General features: G+C 50.3%; 5 protein-coding genes across 5 annotated transcripts; 3 read left to right on the top strand and 2 right to left on the bottom strand.

Annotated features, from left to right (window-relative positions):
* Positions 1-297: 297 nt before the first annotated feature.
* Positions 298-2547, top strand: MIND_00804600 (Monocarboxylate permease-like protein; the record flags this gene model as incomplete). Its single annotated transcript, XM_037364725.1, has 7 exons — positions 298-669; positions 733-821; positions 1389-1562; positions 1607-1695; positions 1745-1897; positions 1947-2343; positions 2388-2547. The coding sequence occupies 7 exons, from the start codon at positions 298-300 to the stop codon at positions 2545-2547; spliced, it is 1434 nt and encodes a 477-aa protein (XP_037217967.1).
* A 9724-nt stretch (positions 2548-12271) lies between these two features.
* On the bottom strand, positions 12272-14349 carry MIND_00804500 (uncharacterized protein; the record flags this gene model as incomplete). Its single annotated transcript, XM_037364724.1, has 5 exons — positions 13761-14349; positions 13410-13707; positions 12988-13343; positions 12927-12935; positions 12272-12876 (listed from the first exon to the last, which is right to left on the bottom strand). The coding sequence occupies exons 1-5, from the start codon at positions 14209-14211 to the stop codon at positions 12272-12274; spliced, it is 1719 nt and encodes a 572-aa protein (XP_037217966.1). The 5' UTR covers positions 14212-14349.
* A 1533-nt stretch (positions 14350-15882) lies between these two features.
* MIND_00804400 (Monocarboxylate permease-like protein) lies at positions 15883-17515 on the bottom strand (the record flags this gene model as incomplete). Its single annotated transcript, XM_037364723.1, has 5 exons — positions 15883-16042; positions 16101-16731; positions 16781-16869; positions 16918-17081; positions 17144-17515. The coding sequence occupies 5 exons, from the start codon at positions 17513-17515 to the stop codon at positions 15883-15885; spliced, it is 1416 nt and encodes a 471-aa protein (XP_037217965.1).
* A 1102-nt stretch (positions 17516-18617) lies between these two features.
* Positions 18618-19275, top strand: MIND_00804300 (uncharacterized protein; the record flags this gene model as incomplete). Its single annotated transcript, XM_037364722.1, has 3 exons — positions 18618-18768; positions 18812-18974; positions 19028-19275. The coding sequence occupies exons 1-3, from the start codon at positions 18670-18672 to the stop codon at positions 19273-19275; spliced, it is 510 nt and encodes a 169-aa protein (XP_037217964.1). The 5' UTR covers positions 18618-18669.
* Positions 19276-20306: 1031 nt separating this feature from the next.
* MIND_00804200 (uncharacterized protein) lies at positions 20307-21601 on the top strand (the record flags this gene model as incomplete). The annotated part of the gene is made up of 2 exons (XM_037364721.1): positions 20307-20616; positions 20667-21601. The coding sequence occupies exons 1-2, from the start codon at positions 20535-20537 to the stop codon at positions 21599-21601; spliced, it is 1017 nt and encodes a 338-aa protein (XP_037217963.1). The 5' UTR covers positions 20307-20534.
* Between the last annotated feature and the right edge of the window lie 2110 nt (positions 21602-23711).

Below are 23711 nucleotides of genomic sequence, written 5' to 3'. Positions count from 1 at the left end.
GTCACAGGTCGTCAGCGACACTGCAAGTCAAATCTGCGCACAGCTCGAATATCCGGGGTCAACGGGGGTCCGCGCTGTTTGCCAGCGCGCCTTAGTGGGAGCGTGAAGGGCATGCCGTCTTGCCCGCCACGGTGACGAAGTCAAAGTCAGCTCATCTGCCCTTTGACTTAGCTCTTTCATTAGTACTCCCAAGACGTTTCCGGCGGCTCTTCTGGCTTTCGCCCACCCTTCTCGTATAAGAGTCGAGGTGTACGAGCGTTTGCGCCCCTCCGTCTTCCTCTCCACCCTCGTCTCTCTATGCGGACTTTCGCCGAATCCACTAAGGAGGTGCCCGCCTGGCAGATGCATCAGCATCGTCCCAGTGCAACCCCGACAGAAGACATTCGCCCTTCATTGGACGGCATAACCGCCCTCAGTCACACAGCGACAATAACGACCACCGCATGCTCTACGGTGGATCTCACCCGGGCCTCACCACCGCTTCCGGAGGGCTGCACCTCCTCCTACCTCGCTGTATTCGGGGCGTTTTTCGCGCTATTCGGGACATTTGGCCAGATGAATGCATTCGGGACGTTTCAAGCGTGGTACGCGCAGCATCAGCTCAGTCATTTGGACGCCTCGACGATAGCGTGGATTGGCTCGCTGCAGCTCTGGGTATTCTTTTTCTCGGTGCGTGGCTTTGCTTCAGGGAGGTTACGGTTTGGCTGACGAGATCCTTTTCATGGCGCGCAGGGCGGACTCGTTGGGAAAATCTTCGATATATACGGACCACGATGGCTGATGGCTCGGGATAGCACACTTGCGGCGGACACACACATTCCGTAAGTCTTTTATATTGATTATATCTACGGCACTTGGCTTCTACCTGCGGCACATTGGATTAATCAGCCAGCAAATCACGCAGAAAGTGTGAGCATCAACGGCACATTGGCGACCTGCGGCACATTTGATCATATCTCAGGTACTTGATGTGACCAACAGAAGTGATTTTCCCATCAAATGGAATTGGCAAGCACCGCGCAGCGGGCCTCCGCGGCGAGCGGCAGCCCGCGGCAGCGTGGGGTCCGGGGCAAAGCCCTGGTCCGGGTCTGGGGTGGAAAACCCCAGCCGCCGCGGCCGGCGCCGCAACTGAGTCATCCCAAAGGAATATTGCATCAAACACCTCAGGAAAAGAAGCGGGAAAAAGAAGTCAAGCTCCGCGCAGCGGGCCACGCGGCGAGCGGATGCCCCCGGCAGGGTAGGTCCAGGGCAACGCCCTGGTCGGGGTCCGGGGTGGAAAACCCCGGCCGTCGCGGCCGGCGCCGCAATCCGAACGATCAATCCATGTCACAACATTATTATATTATTTCATTCTACTCGATAAACTACGTCATTTTCATTTGAATCAGCGGCACATTCACGTTGCCATCAAATGTGTGTGTGCGCCGCATATGTATAGTACTCCTGATGGCTTCCGGAACGATCCTCTACGTATTCAGCATCATGATGACGAGTCTCTCAACACGATACTACCAGTATTTATTAGCTCAAGGGCTATTATTTGGGCTCGGAGTCGGCATGCTGTGAGTTATTCCGTTTGATTCCTCTCCGACCGCGACATGTGTAGTTTCTACCCGGCATTATCGAGTGTCGCAACTTATTTCAGCCGGTATCGAGCGACTGCACTAGGCATCGCTGCGTCGGGCTCGAGTTTCGGTTTGTCCTCTTCTAGTATCCCTTTCGATAAGCACTAAGTATCTTCCAGGCGGCTTCGCGTGGGGAGTGCGGATACTAGTATCGGGGCTTGTCAGCGCTTGCGGCGTTTTGTGCTGCATTGCGCTAATGACAGTGACGCGCTACACGCCACCGAGAAGCAAACAGTTCCACGTTGACGGTCTTCCCTACCGTAGAGGCGCGGGTACCGTGCATCTCAAGTTTTCGCGACGCGAGATTCCTTCTCCTCGCAGCTGGGTCCGCCCTCGTCGCGCTGGGCTTATTCATCCCCTTCATCTTCATTGTTGACTATGCCCACCCGATCGAGTCCATTCCCGCCCACACAGACTTTCTCGTCCTCGAAATTCTGAACGCGGGCAGGGTCATTGGCCGGGTCGCGCCGGCGTGTCTCTCCGACGTGATCAGGCGCTTCAATATCCTCGGCCCCGCCGCGTTCCTTTGTGGACTTCTATGTCTGGTTATGGGGCTCTTCGCCGGCTCGTCGCTCGCGCTCCTCCTCGTCTTCGCTGCCTCCTACGGCTTCGCCAGCGGGACGTTCATCTCGCTCATCACGCCCTGTGTTGCTCAGATCTCGGAGATGCGGCAAATTGGCTGCCGTATCGGGCTGCTCTACAGTGCAATTTCTGTCCCGTGCGTTCTTTTGGCATTTCATGATCTCTACTGACTCTAATCAGGGCTGTTGTCGGGCCGCCCATTGCCGGGTTTCTCCTCCATGCCGACGGGGGCACATATAAGGGGATGATCCTTTTCGCGGGCCTGACGGTCATATGCGGCTCGTTCTTGCTGCTGGCTGCACGCTGGAGGATCAACCCGCGGCTGTGGGCGCGTGTGTAGTGAGAACCGCTCATAGAAACGAGCACGCAGATGCCGACGCCGGGCCGCGCGCGCGTCGACGAAGTCGTCGGCCTCGGCCCGCCCGCCGGTGGGCCGGGCGACGTGAGGGGCCGGCGCGGACCAGTGCACAACGCCGGGCGGCGCTGGGCTAAGATTATCGGTGGAGCGGAGAAGCTAGCAAGGAGCGTGATAAGTAACCCCGGGCCGAAGCCATAAGCGATATGTACACAGTTGAAATGTATACCCTGTCCAGAACCAGCATGAGCCATGCGCGGTAGCGAGCACATAAGGAAGCGCCGTCGAGGCTGACATCAATCTGTGACTGGTCGGTGACCCGACCCGCCACGTATTACTCTTGATTCTCTCCTTCACCTGCCCACGCAAACGAAGCCGCTCGCCACTGTCTCATGTGCCTAGCGACTAACATGCCCGTACGGCGGTGGGCCATTGGACTGTCCGATGGCTGCTCCAGGCGCAAACACGTCCAGTAGGCCGACCTTCGATGGTGCTGGTGACCTAGCTTGTAGGAATGCGCTCACCTGCCCGCAGCTGGCAAGCATTTCCGCTCCCGGCAAACCTGAAGGGCACAGTATTGCGGATTCGGACCGGTCAAGACCTTTTGGGCAGAAATGAATGATCCTCTGCGGTTCATAATCAGGTGCGCCAAGCGTCAAAAGCCATTCTCTGGGGGCTCATGCCATCTAGAAGCTAGACCTGTCTTCTCCCGGTCGCCACCCTGAATCCATCGAACCGCTCATCGACGCGCTGCTCGTTTATCATCGACCTCGGCGTAGCGACGGCTTCGCCCCCGCCAACGCGCCTTGGGTGTGTCAACTCAATCAGTTCTCTCACACGATCTCTCACACTACTAGCACTGCTACATGGCGCGTCAACGCCGCGTGTCGGCGCCGTGCGGAATCAACGTCCTCTGTTGTTGCGGGTGACTATATGCATCGCCGTTCTTGATGTGTTCCCGGCATCTCTACAGACCAAGCCCTGCACTAGAGCGGCATCGTGTTCATGATGGAGGCCTTGGCAGCTCTAAGCGGCGGGCCGCGTTGCAGGTCGGCATGCAGAGTGCACGCGATCGGCTGGAGGACTTGAAGAGCGGGGTTAATACTTGGGGTGAGTGTTTTTTTGACTCAAGAGGAAGGCAAGACTGATTGGGGGCAGGTATTCCGTGTATTACTGGCAGCGTAGAAACCGAATGAATACTTGGGGTCATACTACCTGCCGCTGCGTTTGATTCAGAGCTAGTACTCATAATAGTGCTGCCGAGGCAGCTGCTCTAATCTCCACGTGTGTGTCCCCACGAAACATGCATGCACCCCGAGCATGGCGTGCATCCGTCTGTCTGCTGGCAATTGTAGAGTTTAGACATAGTGTCTCGCTTTCATTTGTGCAGGTCTCTGGAGCCACTTGATGTCTTCGCTCGTCGGCGTCATCACGAGCTGCTCATAAGGGCGGAATCCGAGTCGGCATGCAACCTGGCACACGCAACGTGTACATCGCCACAGCACTCTTCGTTCTCGCTTTAATTATCCCATACACCATCATTGCGGCTGTCGATTGGTGAGAGGATGTGGAGGCAATATGGATGGCATGACACGGAGGCACCGCAGACCAGACCGTCCTTGACCACATACCACCACCCGCTCGGCTGAATACTCGTCGGAATCGTTACGCTTTGCCAATGGACACAGCACAGCAACATTTTGTAGTCAACATCAGTGGTGTGTATGCTCAGCCACTCATAGGTTCAGGCTAATGACCAACGACACAATTAGGTGGTCGCGGAGGAGGAGGTGGGGAGGGAACGGAACGGGGCGGAAATGGGGGAACTGGAGGGGGGGCAGTAATCACGGGCAGTTTCAATACCGCCCATTATCACACATACCCTGCTCGGTGAGTCTTGTCTGCCAACTTGACCACTGAACTAAGATATATATGCTAGAAACTTTGCCCCAGATGGTAAGATTCGAGTTTTATAATCTATTGACTTTGATTGAAGAATGTGTCTAACAGAACCATACCATGGGTGTTCCCGTCCTGTGGAGAGCTTCACTGGTCGCCAAGATATTCTTGCAAAGCTGAAGGAATTTTTTGGAGAGACAAGCCTCCAAAGTCCAAAGATTGTCCTTCTGCATGGGTTGGGTGGGATAGGGAAAACCCAAACTGCACTTCAATTCATTGCAAGCTCTGGCTCAAGGTATGATTTGATGATTATAGCTATACACAGACACTTATCAGTATAAGATTTAAAAACCAGTTCAAGATAGATGCCAGCAGTACAAGTACCATTGAAGCAGGATACAAGGAAATTGCCCGAATTAAACATCAAGAGATTACAATAACAGCTGCACAAACATGGCTTACTGCCACATCCTTTTTGACAACACAGATGATGTAGAGCTGAATCTTTGGGAGCATCTCCCAGAGTGTAATCATGGCAACATTCTGATCACATCACGAAATTCAGAGTTGGGTATCCACACAAACAAAAAGTCCATCAATGTATCTGACATGTCTTTGGATGAAGCATGTGAGATGATCTGTGGTATTGCACATATCAGTGATAGGGAAATAGCAGGAAGACTTGCAAAGGTAAGGATTAATACAAATATGTGTAGCATTAATTTTTACATTATGTAGGAGCTTCACTATTTTCCATTAGCATTGGCCCAAGCTGCTGCCTTCATATTCCAATCCCCCAAATTGCAGAAAAACCCACTGGAGTACCTTGAAGTTTATCGTAAGAACAAGGTGAAATACTGGCAGGAAATTCCAAAGCAAGTAGCTTGGAAGTATAAGGCTACAGTGTATACTACCTGGAGGATCAGCTTTGAAAACCTGTCTCCCATTGCCCAGCAGGTGTTACAAGGATGTTCTTGGATGCATAATAGCCAAATCACTGAGGCACTATTTAAAAATGCCTTCAAATATAAATGGGATAAATCATGATGGGAAAATGTGGAGATTCCAGGACAGATGCCGAAGCACTTGGCTCAGGCAGTGGAACTATTATCACAATTTTCAGATAAGAATCAAAACTGGGATGAGTTTCTGTTTGAGAAGACTCTGAAACAGATAGAATCATATTCATTGATTACTTTACGGAAAGATGGCTATTATATCCACCCATTAGTACATGAATGGACCAGGATGACAGTATCACAGCAAGAGGAACATACGATGGTAATTACTCTCCTGGGGATGTCAGCTAGAGAGACAACAGTACCATATGAAGTTGTAGGATTGGCACAACATTTGAAGACAGCTATGACAAGGCCAGAAATAGTGCCACAGCCTTTGTGAATTCCATGTTATAACATATACCAGAAGGCGGGCTGCTTTGGCAATGCAGCAGTTCTGGGGGAAATTATTTTAAAGCAGCGAGAAAACCATTGTGGCAAGGGGACCAACCATCGAGACACAATTCAGACCAGATCCAACCTTGCCGCAATATACTATCACCTTGGCATGTATGTCAAGGCACAGGATATGCAAGAACAGGTCCTTGAACAGCGTATCCTCCAGCTGGGGGCAGACCATCAAGACACAATTAAGGCCAGATTAAACCTTGCCGCAACATACTATGCTCTTGGCATGTATGTGAAGGCACAGGACAAGGAAGAACAGGTTCTTGAACAGCGTATCCTCCAGCTTGGGACTAACCATCTGGATACAGTTCAGGCCAGATCCAACCTTGCCTTAATATACTATGCCCTTCGCATGTATGTCAAGGCACAGGACATGGAAGAACAGGTTCTTGAACAGCATATCCTCCAGCTTGGGACTGGCCATCTGGATACAATTCAGGCTATATCCAACCTTGCCACAACATACTATACTCTTGGCATGTATATCAAGGCACAGGACATGCAAGAACAGGTCCTTGAACAGTATATTCTCCAGTTGGGAACAGACCATCTAGACACAATTAAGGCCAGATTAAACCTTGCTATAACATACCATACTCTTGGCATGTATGTCAAGGCACAGGACATGCAAGAACAGGTCCTTAAACAGTGTATCCTTCAGCTGGGGACAGACCATCTAGATACAATTAAAGCCAGATCAAACCTTGCTATAACATACCATACTCTTGGCATGTATGTCAAGGCACAGGACATGCAAGAACAGGTCCTTAAACAGTGTATCCTCCAGCTGGGGACAGACCATCCAGACACAATTAAGTCCAGATTAAACCTTGCTGCAACATACAATGTCATTCACAAGCATACTAAGGCAACATACCTGACAGAGCAGAGCATAAATATACCAAAGGCTTAGGGCTTAGCCTCCTAAAAAGGAAATTTCAATCATAACCATTTAATATAATAAGCATACTCTTACACTTGTAAAAAATATTATTATGATCTTACTTATGCTTTTATAAAGCTGATCATCCCTCCTCATCTAGCCTTATCATAACCTTTATTTATAACATCAGACAGGTCATTAATTACTGCTCTAGTGTGGCAGTGTAGGAATATATGACTTATAAGGCCTGGGGTGGGTTGCTGGCTGTATAGGAAGCCTTAGGCTAAGGCCAACCCTAAGGCTTACAATCGTGAACTAACAAGACAAGCGAGATAGGCAGGGAAGCAAGACAGGCAAGTTCCCTACCCAATCATGCTTCAAAGGCTATTTGAACAATATGGCTTCACATAGGGAGTGCGGATATCCGGGCTTGTCAGCAGCATTTTGTGCTGTATTGCCCTAGTGACAGTGAAACGCTGATAAGCCACGTTTTGGAACACATACAGGAAACCACTGTTTTTGTTCATTTCATGGGTACAGCACATGTCTAAGAACTGGCATGAGTCCCAAATGGCCAGTTAGGGAGATATCTGCAAAGAGGTGTTTTGCCTCGATCGTCATTGACAGTGACTGGTCGTTTTTGGAATGACTCTTAGAACAACCAAAACAACAGCAGAACCCAAAGAAACATAGAGGATCTATCCAATCCTTTGTCAAAAAGGAGTGTAAATTGAAAGGCATATTTGGTTTGGCATGCATTGGGACTCAAACTCAGAATGCTCCGACGGCTCAATCAGGCTTCGAACGAATCAATCCCTGATAGTATTGGAACACGGTTTCAGAGCTTATGCAAGGACAAGGGCATGTGGAGGTGCAGTTAAACAGGGAAACAAGGGCTTGGCTACAGATTGCGGCGACATCAACCAAACAACTCGACAATAGATTGTGATTATCTTGTTAGAGGAGTTAGGCAGTAGTGTCCGGCAGTTGGCCTCCAGTTATGGATATCACTGGAAAGCTAGGAAGCAGAGCTACATGACTACAGTTAGCGGACTGTTCATAAAAACACATAGACGGTTGCAAGAAAGGAGAATTTACAAAAGTCATATGGATATCGCTGGAAAGCTAGGAAGCAGAGTATTAGGGAGAGATTGGAGGGTGCCAGGTCGCAGGGTGGAGATGGGTGCTGCGTAGGACCCTCTGACCATCAACACAGATCTTTACCCATTTGGACTTTAGTTTGTTTACTTATATCCTCTAGGTCTTTGCCTTGTTTCGTTTGTCTTGTGTATGTCTTCTTGTTCCCCTTACTTACTCTGCCTTTGTACTTAACCCGCAGGGAGATCCTGCGGACCACATCAGATCTCCCTGCGAGGTCATATGCCTTATGCTTACCACTTAGTATAAATACTTATACTCTACACTCCTGTACTTTAGTTTTCTTATTAACATTTCTTGCCTTGCTACATTCTAAGCCTTATCACCTTCGGCTTTTCGAATGGCACTTAACAAGGCTTTTATTTACATACTAACATGCTATAGGAACCACCGTGAATATAACTATTCAATAATACTTAATTAATTGGTTATTTTCAATTTCTGCAAAATGATTAGCATACAAAGAATTAAGATTGCTTATATTTATGGGTATATAATGGTACACAGGTCATTAGAACTTTCTACTGGGGAACAAGAGTTTCAATAATTCTTTTTTTCAGTTCTGAGGTCTAATAGTCAGATGACTATGGCTCTGAACCACAATTTGCTGCCATTGAGCCTCCACCACTGGCATTGCAGCTGGGCGTTCAGCACCTTCATGATTTCTGCTATATTCTGTACAGAATACACAACAATGCTTCCCCTTAATAAAGTATGTCTGCCTAAATGGAAATCATCAAATTGCAAGATGGATTTCCACATATGTCTATAAGTATGTAGTTAGTTCCACATTTCAAGATTGAGACAAACAATGAACAGTTTGCATAAGCCACTGGACAGCCACCTGGTGACATTTTGCCATTACACACTTGGTGGCTCTATGTGAAATCCATGCAGGAGTGCTAACACAGAATCCAACTGGGCCAAAAGACTACTATGACCAGATACTAATCATATGCACTTCCACTATATATAGCTGGTACACACATTTGCATGCATGTAACACTCCACAGTGGTAATGTCATTGACAGAGTGTCAGGGTTCGGGTCGGGCCGTCAGGCCCTATACGGCCCATCAGCCCTCACCACCCTTAAGAGCCCTAGGGCTTGACAAGCCCTTATAATTCACCAGCTCAAGCCGCTGAGCTACAACACTAATATCCCAGTGAAGGGACATAATCACGGATCACGCTTTAGTCAGCCATCAAGCCATCATGACCCGCCATCAGGGATCATGATGCGCCGCCCGACGCCCTTGACAGCAGGCCCAATTGGCCCCAGACAACCACAGGGCCCAGGAGGGAGCTCCTTACTGTTGCATTGCCAAACACTCCTTAGTGTCGACTTTGGCATGGTTCCTTTCCAGAAGAATGGTCCCTGGGCTCCTAGCGAAGCGACCAGGAACGACCAGAGACAGTCCCTGCTCCATTCTGATCGACCCTCAGCGGGCCCGATCGGCCCCTAGCGCCCACAGTATATAAAGACTAGAGTATTACTCCTGTACCTTAGGTTTAGCATTGAAGTCTCTTTCTTTGAACCCTACTCCGGCCTGGTCCCCTAGAGCGGGGTTGCTGCGACCATACCCCAGGAAAGGGGCATCTAGACGACTTCCAATGCTCCAGGCTAGCTTGCCTCATTGACCTGAGCCCTTGGTTGGGCTGGACAGCCCAGGCTCTTGTCTCTTATGTTCACTCCTTATCCTAGTCACTTCCTGCTTGCTCTCTGGCCTCAAACTCCGGGTTCCACTGGTACGGGGGCGATGGGAGGGTGCAGGCCCAATTGGGCCCGCATGCTTGCACTAGCTCTCTACAAACAGTGCATACCTGGCCTGGATCTGGGGATCTGTACATTGTCACATAAGTCTTACTGGCATAAATACTAGAATCATATTGCATTTCTATCCTGCACATCTATGCCAGCAAGTAGCTTCATCATATGTAAATTGCAGCATTATCTTTGAGGAGGGCCCCTTTAGCAACAATAGGAAAGCTTCAATTTTTCTTGAGATATGCTGCAGAGAATCAATAGATGGCTTCTCATATGCTTCAGATTGCCAGGTTATTATCCGCTGGTAGAATTGGTTGTGAGGTCTATGAGTATATTCTATAGACCAATCAAACTTAGGCTTAGCATGATATTTACAACGACCCATGAAGTTATTAGGGAAGAATTTGTAAACATCTTCAGGCTTGATGGTGTCTTCTTTTATCATTATTATTTCTTTATTAAAATGAGATAAATGACAAAGCCCTTACGATATAGTAGCTGATGGGCATTCCTAAGGGCCTAGGAATGACAATATCAAAAATTTTGCCATAACTAAAGGATTTGGATTTTTACTCACACGACCCACTAGAATCTTGATGATAATAATTGAATTTTTAGGTGTTAATGCATGAGAGCATCTTTAGTTTATATCTGTCCAGCATAGCAAAAGTTTGATATGGCCAGAGACATCAATCAAAACATCAATGTCATGCAAAAATATCAATTGACACCTTTTTTCTATCCAATAGACATACATCTACAGTGACCAATAGAATACTGGCAGACCATTGCTCAATTTGCTGCAATATGTAGATGATTCCACTCTAAGAGTAGAATAAGATTTGTTAAGAGTTTGCATACACAATCACTCACAATTATGCCATGGATCTGAATATATGAAACAAATCAGTAATTGTTCAGATTCCTGTAATATAGTTTGGAGTACATGCCATTTCTAAAGTTACTGTAAGACATAATATAATGTCATCACACAAGAGGGAAGCAACTTTGCTTTCCATGGAGGCCTGAATATCTAATATGCAAAATCTCAATTACATATAATTATAGTTATATTTGGCAGAGAGGGAACATACTGCCTTGATATACCAAATATAGCTGCCTTGTACTAGAACCAGAGGAGCCAAATATCTTTATCCAATTAGGATGCCTATTGATAAATCCCCCAATGTGTGATTTCATTGAACTTGCAAAAGGAGCATGACAGAATAAAAACTTACCACATCAGATTGGAAATAAGTGAATTGACTTGGTGTCTCTGTTTGCCCATTAGAACTCATATGTAGATAGGATCTTACTTTACTAACAGTAACTCCTCTTGCCTTGAGACCCGTGCCTGTGAATACATGAACAATAACCATATGTGTATAATGTGTTGCAGCATACAAAGCCCACTCGTTCTGGACTCGGATGACAAGCTGTTTGTTCAGCTCTAATGTTTCCTTGTGGACTATGTGTGCATAAGATAAAATGGCCAATTTGATAGACAAATGTTGGAGCATGCTGGTACTACTGTCAAATTTTGTTCAATTCGAATGCCAAAAGTAGTGTGACATCTAATACGAAAATATCAATTCGAATTATTTCCCAATTAGGAAGTTCTTGGCGCCGGAGGCGCCCGGAACTGTCAAAAATTGCCTTTTTGGGAGAGTTTTCAAGCAAAATGGTGTGACATGCGAAAAAATTTCGAATGCCACAATATTTCGTCTTCTGTATCATTCAAACTTGAATCTGCTGTGATAGCATTACCTGTTGGAAATTTGAACAGAAACAAGTGCTGGAGACATACTACCAAGACTGGAAGTGCCAGTGCCTACTCCAGTGGAATTGTTGACAACAAAGTATCCACCCGAGATGCAGACGTTCTGTGCCCCATTAAACATAGATAGTCCCCTCTTGATACAAAATAGATTCTTGAGTCTTGACAAGAGGTTATCACATGTTTTCAATGAGGAAGTTCAATGAATTCCATACTTTATCACCCAATTCTGAATTTCTGCCTCAGTGCCTGTAACATAGCTCTGGCATCTGCTAACACGGTAAACCATCGAGGTGGCATCAGGCAGTGCAGAAATCTATAACATAGCCAACATCACAGTTGTGCAAAGTTAGCCAAGAGCCATGGAGACAGCATATGGGCACCTCGGGGAGGAGTAAATTGGGTCGCAAAATAGTAGTTAGAGAAGATCAACACCTTTCCGTCCCGATCCGGCAACTTCCTCTCAAGGCTGTGCGGACTTCTTGCACCTTGCGCCTTGCGCTCATACCTCATCGCCCCTCGACGCTTGGAAGCAAGCACACAGCAGCACAGCAGTGGATTCAAGATACATACAACGTAGACTACAAGCCAAAAAGACCAGATAACAACGAGACAGCATGTACGACAACGGAAAACAAGACGATGGAGGTATAGTACAAGGGCGATGGCAGTGGGGAGAAGCGATGTACAGGTACAAATGCGAGTGGACAACAAGAAAAAGAAAAGAAAACAAGACGCACAGAGCTACAAGAACGCCAGGTTATAGCTCCTTGAAATGCAAATCCCAGTTCATCTGGCTGTTCCGCCACAGCCCATCGAACGCGCGCTCGCGCCCGAGCAAATCAAAACGGCGCAGACCCTGGCTGTGCTGGGCCACGAGCGCATCGTCCGACAGCGCCGAGCGCGGGAGGCGCCGCCGCAGCTCTCTGATCAACGCCTCCCGGTCCTCTTCATACAGCTCTTCGATGTCGAGGGGGACATTATAGGCGTCGTAGATGCCCTTCAAGACGTCGAGCACACGCAGCCCCCCGGTCCCCGCCCTTTCCACGCGAATGCCGCCGTTGTGAATGTGTTTGGCGCGGATGGTCATCGTGTTGAGGACCGTGTGGACCGACGCAGGCGATCGGATGTCGTGGTGCCCGATGAGGGAGACGTCACGCGGCCGGCGGATGTCGAGAACATTACGCGGATCGCGCGGATCGCGAGAAAGGTCGTAGGCTATGCACGGGCTGGTGTACTCGCGGTGCCCCGGGCGGCCCTGCTGCTGCTTCAAGCGCCAGTCCAGCTCAATATGCTCAGGTGCCAAGGGAAGCTCTTCGGGGGGGTGGTATATGGTGCCAGTGATCCGCCCTGTGATGCTGCCGGCTAGAGTAAAGCTCGTCAGTAATCGACTACCGCGCACCGGTACAACTCACAAGTTCCGCCTATTCAACGAGGTCAATCGTGGAAGAATCGCGCCAAAAAAGCACCACCTACCACTTGGCACCCGCTGTCTGTGATTCGTCGAGCCCCGCAAAATGGACACCGGACCGTCGGTGTACAGGGCCTGTCTCTCCTCCGGCGTCCTCTCGCGCCCGCGTACGATTCCGCGTAGCGGACTGATCTGCGGCTGTCCAGCCTGGGGTGCGGAGCCGTTCTGCCCAGCGGCCTGATTCGACGGCCCAGGAGTTGCGTTGCGGGGAGCTTGAGCCGCGGGGTTATTTCGGGCCGTTGCCGGAGTCGTGTTGCGGCGGAGAGGGCGCGGGGGCGGCTCGGGCTCATCCGCGACCGAAGAGCTCCGGCTGCTCGGCCGCAACGGCGAGCGACCAGAAAAAATGTCTTCCAACACGTTTCTGTATTCCATTTGAGTCTCGCGCGACATGGGAAGGGGCCTTGCCATCGGTGTCCCGGTTTCTGACCTGGACGGCGGTGCCGCTGCCGCTGCGGGTGCCGGTGCTAGAGCTGGTGCTGGGTTGGGAGGAGGCTGGGGACCGAGATGTGGGTGTCCCGGAGGTGGCGGCATCATTCCGTTGGGCGGTGGTTGCATCGGAATCGGCTGCGCGGGGTAGCCATGTCCAGGTGGGCCGCCACGACTGTGCGACCGTGTGTGTCGATGACGGGAGCTGGATGGCGGGAGCATATTGGGAGTGGGCTGTCTTCCATGGGTGTGTGGCGCGGGAGGAGCAGGTACAGGGGACGCCACGGAGGCTTGCAGGCCTAAAACACGATGAGCTCGACGTTGGAAGACACAAGGAAACAAGGCAGCTCACGAGCAGCAGTCGTATCCAATGCCCCTCGCGACGGTTGGGGCATTCGCAATTCGGGAAGATGGTTCTGGGGCCGTGTGGACGGCCGTGTGGGCGGCCTTGTGGCGCGGTTTACGGGTGGCGGCGCTTGACTCGTAACCGGGGCTCGGTGGGCAAACACATTCGAAGCATGCGGGTGGCCATGGCCTAGAGGAACATATGGGGAGGGCCCGACCCACTGGGGCGCGGGCGGGGGAGCGTACATCGACACATTCGGCCACTGCTGGGCCATAGCCTGGCCCCACGACGGTTGCGGGGACCGATATTGCTCGCGGTAGCCCGCAGGGGACGGCGTCGTCACGGGGAGCGCAACGCTCTGCATGAATGGGGCGGGCGGATGCGCTCTTCGCGGGGTGGTAGCAGCCATCTTGTGTTTCCTCCAGTGGTTGTTGCCGAAGCCAAAGCACCACACCATGCGACGATATACGGGGCGGGGGAGCGTTGCGGGGGAGAGAGAAGGGAAGATGGAGGGAGGAGACAAGAGGGTCAAGCGCCCAAAACGGCCGTCATACTCAGATGCGGCGTTTTGACCTTGCGGCGGATGTGGACAAAAGTGAGGGAAAAAGATTGTGACGTGTGACACGATTGGCAGCTGGATGGCCACGCGTCCGCTGTCGCCCGATCGACCCCACAGGCCGGCAAAATGTGGTCAAGGGCAGAGAAAGAGAAGGAGGCGTGGCCCACGCGGTCCGCTGCACCGGGTCGCATTCTCTCGTTTCGTGATCCCGCCGTTCCCACGTGAAAACTTCTGCGGCAAGTCTGGATAATGAAAAAACTATTTGTGGGCGTCGATGACTACACAAACAAGCTTCGCATCCTTCGCTGCGAAAGTATATCGTGCGCCAGGCGCCGGCTGCACCGCACTGCTGCTCTCACCGGTCCGTTGACGCTCTCGGCAGGGCGCAAAACGCCGGCGGGTGGCTGGAATCTAGAAAGCAGACGAAGCACTGGCAAGTGACGCACCTCTACACCTTTCGCGGGCGACGTGCAGCACAAGCGCCCAAACGTCCAACACTGGTTATCCGTCGCATCGCATCGACCCGGCCGCGGGAACTTGAACACGCAGAGAAACCCGGGGCTCCGCGCCGTATATGGCGAATGTCCGGAAGGGGTTACCGCCTCACGGTCGATGGGCGGGACGGCGGGGAGCTGGAGGGACTTCAAGGACGCCTCGAGGCAGCCCTGAAATACACCAATGACCCCGGAACGCTGATAGAAGGACATGGCGCCGGCCTACGGACCGGCGACGAGCTCTAAAAAGACACGTCTGCTCCGGGAATCCGGCGCAGAGAAGGTGTCTTGGCTCCAGGGGACACTCTCCTGATGACACAGTGGCGTTGAGGGCTGAGCTCTCGGGAAACGAGTGGTGCGAACGAAATCGGAGCTTGTTGACCTGTTATCTGATCCTGAAAACACACCCGTGCCAGCAGAATGTCTCCGAGATAGATACCTCAGATCGATATGGCCTCGAGGCGGACCCACAGAACAGCGCGTGTCTGCCAGGGAGACAAAGGAAGGACCCGCGAAGGTCATAAGGTTCGTAGAGTCCGGCCCAGAAGCAGTACGCAGCGAACCTTGCAGAGGAGGCGTGGCGCTGACAAATCAGCACTCCATGATTGCTTCAAGTTAGTCGCCAGTGGAGTCCGAGTCCCAACTCCCGGAGTACTATTCAAAAACTCAATGCTGTCGACCGAGCAGCACGGACCACGAAAGAATGTTGCAGTGGAAATGAAACGCCGTCTTATGCATTGGAAACAGCTCGCCTCCCACCACCCAAGTCGAAAGCCTGTTATATCCCACGATGAGTGGGCGAGGCAAGACGGGGTCATCCGATCAAATACGATCACGAGACATCCGAGATAAGTATATTTGCGCGTCATGCTCATATAAGTACATTAATGTTAACAGATTTGTTTTCCTTCAAACGGTGCTTACTTTCTCTGCACCCCGGCGTTAAACGTTTCACCACGTAAGATTCGAAAATTCGCAAGCAGCCGTCCAGACCGCGGCGCCGGGCCTGCCGGAGGCGCAAGCTAGAGCTTCGCCCCAAGCGCTAGCTTTCGTGTACTTCCATGAGCGGTTCATACTACACACGCGCCCATAGCCGCGGGTTGATCCGCCACCGCGCAGCCAGCAGTAAGAATGAGCCGCAGATGACCGTCAGGCCCGCGAAGAGGATCATGCCCTTATATGTGCCCCCATCGGCATGGAGAAGCAACCCGGCAATGGGCGGCCCGACTACAGCGCTGATTAACAAAGTCAGCAGAGATAAAATATTAATGACCCCCCCAAAAATGAACTCACGGGACAGAAATCGCGCTGTAGAGCAGCCCGATGCGACAGCCAATTTGTCGCATGTCGGAGATCTGGGCAACACAGGGCGTAATCAGCGAGATGAACGTCCCGCTTGCGAAGCCGTAGGACGCAGCGAATACGAGGAGAAGCGCGAGCGACGAGCCGGCGAAGAGCCACATCACGAGACATAGAAGTCCACAGAGAAATGCGGCGGGTCCAAGAATGTTGAAGCGCCCGATCACGTCGGAGAGACACGCGGGCGCGACCCGGCCGATGACCCCGCCCGCGTTCAGGATGGCGAGGACGAGGAAGTCTGTGTGGGCTGGAATGGACTGAATGGAGTGGGCATAGTCGACGATGAAGATGAATGGGATGAATAGGCCCAGCGCGACAAGGGCGGCCCCAGCTGCGAGGAGGAGGAATCTCGCGTCGCGAAAACTTGACATGACGGTGCCCGCCCCTCTGCGGTACGGAAGGCCGTCCACGGGGAACTGTTTGGTTGTCGGTGGCGTGTAGCGCGTCACTGTCATTAGGGCAATGCAGCACAAAACGCCGCTGACAAGCCCGGATATCCGCACTCCCCACGCGAAGCCGTATCGTTCAAATAGTCTTTGAAGCATGATCGGGTACATGACACCGCCTGGAAGATACTTAGTGCCTATAGAAAGGGCTACTATAACAGGACAAACCGAAACTCGAGCCCGACGCAGCGACGCCTAGCGCAGTCGCGCGATACCGGCTGAAATAAGTGGCGACACTCGATAATGCCGGGTAGAAACTGCACATGTCAGAGGTCGGAGATGAAGGAAACGGAATGATGACTCACAGCATGCCGACTCCGAGCCCGAATAATAGCCCTTGAGCTAATAAATACTGGTAATATCGTGTGGAGAGACTGGTCATCATGATGCTGAATACGTAGAGGATCGTTCCGGAAGCCATTAACCATCGTGGTCCGTATACATCGAAGATTTTCCCAACGAGTCCGCCCTGCGCGCCATGAAAAGATCTCGTCAGCCGAATGGTAACCTCGCTGAAGCAAAGCCACACACCGAGAAAAAGAACACCCAGAGCTGCAGCGAGCCAATCCACGCTATCGTCGAGGCGTCCAAATGACTGAGTTGATGCTGCGCGTACCACGCTTGAAACGTCCCGAACGCATTCATCTGGCCAAACGTCCCGAACAGCGCGAAAAACGCCCCGAATACAGCGAGGTAGGAGGAGGTGCAGCCCTCCGGAAGCGGTGGTGAGGCCCGGGTGAGATCCGCCGTAGAGCATGCGGTGGTCGTTATTGTCGCTGTGTGACTGAGGGCGGTTATGCCGTCCAATGAAGGGCGAATGTCTTCTGTCGGGGTTGCACTGGGACGATGCTGATGCATCTGCCAGGCGGGCACCTCCTTAGTGGATTCGGCGAAAGTCCGCATAGAGAGACGAGGGTGGAGAGGAAGACGGAGGGGCGCAAACGCTCGTACACCTCGACTCTTATACGAGAAGGGTGGGCGAAAGCCAGAAGAGCCGCCGGAAACGTCTTGGGAGTACTAATGAAAGAGCTAAGTCAAAGGGCAGATGAGCTGACTTTGACTTCGTCACCGTGGCGGGCAAGACGGCATGCCCTTCACGCTCCCACTAAGGCGCGCTGGCAAACAGCGCGGACCCCCGTTGACCCCGGATATTCGAGCTGTGCGCAGATTTGACTTGCAGTGTCACTGACGACCTGTGACTCACTATTGAATAAAAACATGAAACTGGTCGGTTTTGACAATCACCTATGCTGTTGTGTGTCCCGTCAGTATCCCACAGGACAGATGCAGATTTGCTTACTTCCGATGTTGCCGGTGGCTGGAGAAGCCCTTGAGCTTACGACGATTGTTTAGCTCGCTTGAAGCATGCAATGGAAGCGAAATCCTGAGCGCACAGACGGGAAAACTCGCAGGCAGGAATATCCGTGTGTCAACGCGAGAGGCAGTGCGGATGAAATATGGTCAAGCAACACGAGCGGGTGTCCGGCACGTTCCTGTCATTCACTGAGTTGTTGGAGAGATATGCTTAAATGCTACGCACTGAGTTTCTTTTCGGAGCGCAAGGGTGCCCCTGTGCTCCGTTGCTCCACGGCGTTGAGGTTCTGCTTCTCCGAAAGCTTCCGCCAGTGAGAGCATTATCACAGCGCCCGTCCATGACGCGGACGCTTGAATTAATGGGCTTGATGCGCTGGGCGCTTATAGTCGCTGGTATGGTGATATCAGTATTGCGGTGTGCCATATACAGTGGCAGATGTCTACCTTTCATCCACTGGAGACAATTAGCAATGCTGCTACTTGTAGCATAACCGCGAAGCACAGGCGCGATCCGCACCTGTCCCAGTTAGTCTACCCGAGCTAAGCCAAATGCTGGGGAGGGGAGTTTGAGCAAGGCGGAAGCAAGTCTGTAGACCACTTCAGCTCAGTTGAGCTAGTACATCTGGACTCCAAGGTTCTCGAATGAGGTTTGTTGATAATTTGATGTCACGTCGGTCACGTCGGTCACATACATCCCAACGACCTCTTCCTCTGGATAGGCAGTCAATACCTTTCGGCTCTCCATGGCGCAACTGTGGGGCTCACCACTACCACAATGCTCGATAGCCGTTCTCCAACCCGTATTTGGCCGTTGGGAGAGAAACAGCAGAAGCGGGCCGATGGTAAGCTCTTTTCCTCGAAAAGTTGCCTCAATGTCTGATACAGCGGCTTCTTTCAAGCTTCTTCGCTGCTGGGACACACTTTATCGGCTTTTACCAGCCCTGGATGTCGGCGACCGGCAAGCTTACAATGCTCTTGGAAACCTGCGACGAAGATAGTTCTGCGTGTGGATGGGAAAGGCGTGGAGCACGAAACTTGGCCGAGCATGGTGCGTTTGTTTTGAGAGTCTTCGTATTCCTCGCTAAACGACATTCTAAATAGCTGCTCTCTACTCGGCAGCCACATGTGCTTCATCCCCCCGCGCTCACCCGCTCCGCCTTCCAGACCTTCTTCTCGCACCTCCTTTCTCCTTCCTCCTCTTTCCCCCGCTGCGCGGTCTGTCTTGTCCGGGAAGCACTGTGCAATATCATGACTCCCGACTGGGCTCCCTGGTAGCCGAAGTCGAGAGAGAGAGGTCTTGGAAGAACTGGCTAAAAGACGCTCGGAAAGGTGTTTCTTCTGCTGCTTAGCTCTCCTTGTATTTACTCAACTTTTTCAGACAAGCCTCTGTTTCGACCAGGTTGTTCTTCTCCCTCGAATCCTTCGCGCTCTCCTCCAAAAGTACTACACGCAGAATGGATCCCTTCAGCTTTCTTTCCCGGTGACACGTTCCCCCTGGAAACATGCGACAGGAAAGGTGCTGGAGGTCTACCCAATGAAGATGTTTTGATTGGGCAATGACGGTGCGTTTCCTTCAAAGTCTTCGTTTTCCCGCTCAAGTGGATTTCATCGCAGGATGTCGTCTGCTTGATAGCTGCTGCTCCTACTCCATCTCCTGAACTCCTCACTCGCTTCCTTTACCGACACCTTTTCACTTCCTTTCGCCCTCGCCGTATCGACCGTCTTGGGAAGCACGATGGAAGGCTGGCCGGTGAACGAAGTAGGAAGAATGATTCCGAGGAACTAGTGAACGTGTGTTCCTGCTGTTCTACATAACCGCATTTTGATGATCTTTTCAGGCTGTAGAGCCTTCCTTTGGCCGCTCATCCAAAATCCTTCACCCACGACGATTTCGATGAAGGTAGGTGCCTGGCACCTACCTTCGAATATAACCATGCGACACATGACTGAGAGAGAATGAAAGTCACCGCAGGGACACTACGTAGAGAGGTCTTTGAAAAGCAGGATAGCCGGAAGGCACTTAGGAGGAATAGGCGGTATTAGGCGCGCATCAATCAAATGGCAGCATTTATCTTTTCGCCTCATAGCAACTGAGATTGGCGAGGAGTCTTCCTCGTCCTCAACGCATGCCATTGCTTCTAAGAGTAAGCACATTGGGTACACCTCTGTTGCTTGGGTGTAAATACTATGGGTTTTTGACGTCTATTTTCAGGGTCGGTATGTCTGTGTCTTCGGGAGGGGCTGAACTGCCACTGCGCGACATATTCTGGACCATTGTTCTGACGTCATTGGACGTGGCCGACGCGCTAAATTTAACAGCGTCCGCGTAGACCCTATAAAGCTGTCTGCATCAACGCCACCATTTGCTTTGCCAATGTTCTTGCTCTGGGCAGTCACAACCCTCACAACAAGAAACTCTCCGGACATAACTGGCGTCTGCGACAACATCCACGACTGCCGAACCCTCTACGACATTGTCTCTGGATGTGTCCTTACTGTCTTTGCCTGTGTATGGGTATCCGTCCACCCAAATCTTCCTCCGCGGTCTACGCGAGCGGAGCCGACATTGCTGGACGGAACACTAGCTTTGCGTGCCCGTCTGAAGCTGATGTTGGTGGGGCTGCTTGCGCCAGAGCTTATTGCGGGATTCGCGCTCCGACAGCGTATCATCGCCCACCATTTCTCTCGCAGTAAGCACTTTCCCTGATGCGGCAGCGGGACGCGTTTCATTGATATGTAGAGCTTTTCATCTCAAAGACGCATGCCTTCTTCATCTGCATGGGCGGCTTTGTCGACCGCAACGGCCACCCGCTTGTGACTCTACGCCAAATTGTGGGCTCTTATGGATTCTACGACCTGGAAGACATGCCCCTGCGCGACTTCCCGCCCGCCACCCTTGCCGCGATCCAGACCATCCCCCGCGCCGTGATCGCTGACAAAAGCAAAGGAGACGTATTCACCAAAGCCGTGGCGTTCAGCCAGGGCCTCTGGTTCGTTGTGCAGTCTCTTGCCCGTCTCGGACAGCGGCTTCCCCTCACCCAGCTGGAGGTTGCGACACTGGCGTTTTCGGCGGTGAATATCTTCACGTGGATCTTGTGGTGGGACAAGCCGCTGGATGTGAAAGAGCCCATTGTCATATCTGTTGGCCCACAACCAGATTTCGATGGCGTCGATGAGCTCGGCCGCCCACCCGTTGCTGTCCCGCTTACCCTGCGCTTCTACCGTCTTGTCGGCTTGCCATACCCGAAGACGAGCTACAGCCCCACCAAGGCATTCTCTGTCCCCACTTTCTGGTACGCATCATGGGGTGACTCTATGATCGACCTCGAGGCAATCTCCCTCATGGGACAGCTCTTCATTGCTTGCTTATTCGGGGCCATCCACTGCGGCGCGTGGAACGCGGCTTTCCTCACCTACTTTGAACGCGAAATGTGGCGCATAGCGGCGGTCATCCTCACGGGCGCACCGGTATTGGCCATCGGGGTGTTTCTCATGGACTCTATGCGCGGTGTCGACTTGGAAAAGGCGACGACGTTGGTCTTCATGCCATTTATCGCAGTGATATATGTCCTGACGCGTCTGATCCTGTTGGGCCTGCCGTTTGCGGCCCTTCGCACGCTATCACCCAAGGATTACTTTGCTATTGACTGGAGTATATATATACCACATTTATAGCTCTCATTGTAACGCTAACTGGGACTTCTGAGTAGAGTTAAATTTAAAACGATTTTCTGTTACAAGCCGGGTATGCGTGAACTTATCTGGCTATGATACGTACATACTATGTAGTAGGTACACCAAGCTGTTAGGGTTTACTAGGCCTACTAATATCCTCTTTTGGAGCAGATAAAAGATGTTTAGGGGGCAACTACGTAACAGGTTGGGAATCAAGGGAGATCTAACACACTTAGAGGTGGGAAGGGGCCCAGAGCAAGCTCAATGTGTTGACCTTTAATCTATTTTCTTGGCAACTACATGTGAGCAAACACCAGCACCTGCCAAAAAGTGGTTGTTAAAGCAGGATTTATTGGGACAAATGAAAGTAGAAAAATAGGACTAGGTTAACAGCTTTATTAATACACACTATAAAAAGTGAATCTCATTTGACAGACATAAATGTTTATATCAAGATATCAAATCTGAATTCCAGAGGGAAAAGAGTGAAAGAGTTTGTGTAGAAATGAAAGTAAAAGTGAATGAAAAATCCCGGGAACTCATTGCAGTTGTTAAGCTTGGCTCGGGGGCTTGGGGACTCAAAAGGTGCAAGAATCTGATGGTCACTTCCACTACGGCTCCACCCCTGGACATCAAGGAGAAAAATTAAAAGTTTCTCTGCTTGTTTTTGCCTGTAAAAAAGAAGGAAAAAAACTGATTATGTGTGCAACAATTTTTATGGATCAAAAATTTGAAACATTTCACTTGTAAAAATGTTAAAAAACACCTTGATCTTTTTTTCTTTACTTTTTCTTGGCAAAAGCTACCTGTAAAGAATCAAAAAAAAATTATCCTAGTTTCTTTCCCTATATATGATGTTGTTCCAGCTGAAAAAAGTTCAAATTTTGACTCAGAAAAAAATTATTGAAAACTTTAAGAAATTTTTTCCAGTTAACTTTTTATAGGGAAAAATTGTGGAATTGTTAGCTTGTGTTCAGCATGCCATAGTGTCATGAATAAGACTCGGCCCGTTGATAAGCCACATTTTGGAACACACAGAGAAATCATACAGATCAATCTATGAAACTTGCCATTCCAGTCATGGTTGGCCAGCCAGGCAATAGCAACAGTGGCCAATGGCAGCGGCTGGGCATCCTGGCAAACCATGTGCCAGTTTTGAAACTGGGACAACCTTCAAGGGATTTCAAAAGTTAAAACTCACATGTGTTTCAAAACACTTTCCCCTCACAGCACCCTGATTGCAAGGGACAGGGAGGCAGCACTGCAGGAGTTCAGGAATAAACGGTGCCCGTTTTGATCGATTATACACCTAAAATCAATGTGCCAAAAAAGGGAAATTTTTTATACCTCTATTTGTGCTAAAGATATTCACTTATATAGTCAATACTCACTTATATGATCCATATCAGATTCGATGGCAAATTGGACTTGAACACGTAATGGCGGCCACAGGCATCCGCGCCAGGGTGTAATGTATAACATGGACAATTAATCAAAATTGTACAGTATACTACAATTGTTTTGTCACATATTAGGCCAATTTCAGCAAATAATGTCCCAAAATAGTAATTTCTGAATTCTGATATTTACAGGTGGGCACTGAAATTTACCTAATTGGGAAATTATAGGTTTAATTGCATATACCATATAATGGTCCCGGTTCCTTTCTATACATACTTGTCATTATTACTGATTGAATCAACAGTTTCTTTTCTGACTCCTCTCACTATCAACCCTGTGGTTTAAATTTGCTCCCTCCAATTCCTAATAGTGTAATATGACATGCAACATGCTATTCAAATTGAGTACTGCTGATTTCTGTATTTTTTGTGCCCCAAAAGGCTCAAAAATTCAATTTTGATTTTAGCAAAAAAAAAAAAATCCTGAGGAGTTCTTTTAGCTATGTAATACACTTGATCAAAATGCTACAGTATTGTACCTGTAGGTAACCCATGCTTATCCTCATAGATCCTTGCTCAACATTTCTCAGTATTTTTTGTATTCACAACCTTGCAATTCCTTGTCAATACCCCTTTCATACCATGTTATTATTGGTCTTATTTTCAATAAACTTAAATAAGGATTATGATACAAATTCAACACATATTGT

This window comes from Mycena indigotica (assembly GCF_014461135.1).
Source record: "Mycena indigotica strain 171206Taipei chromosome Unknown Mind.scaff0007, whole genome shotgun sequence".
Classification (NCBI taxonomy): domain Eukaryota; kingdom Fungi; phylum Basidiomycota; class Agaricomycetes; order Agaricales; family Mycenaceae; genus Mycena; species Mycena indigotica.
The sequence above is the reverse complement of the archived record's forward strand: the minus strand, read 5'-3'. Positions and strand labels throughout refer to the sequence as shown.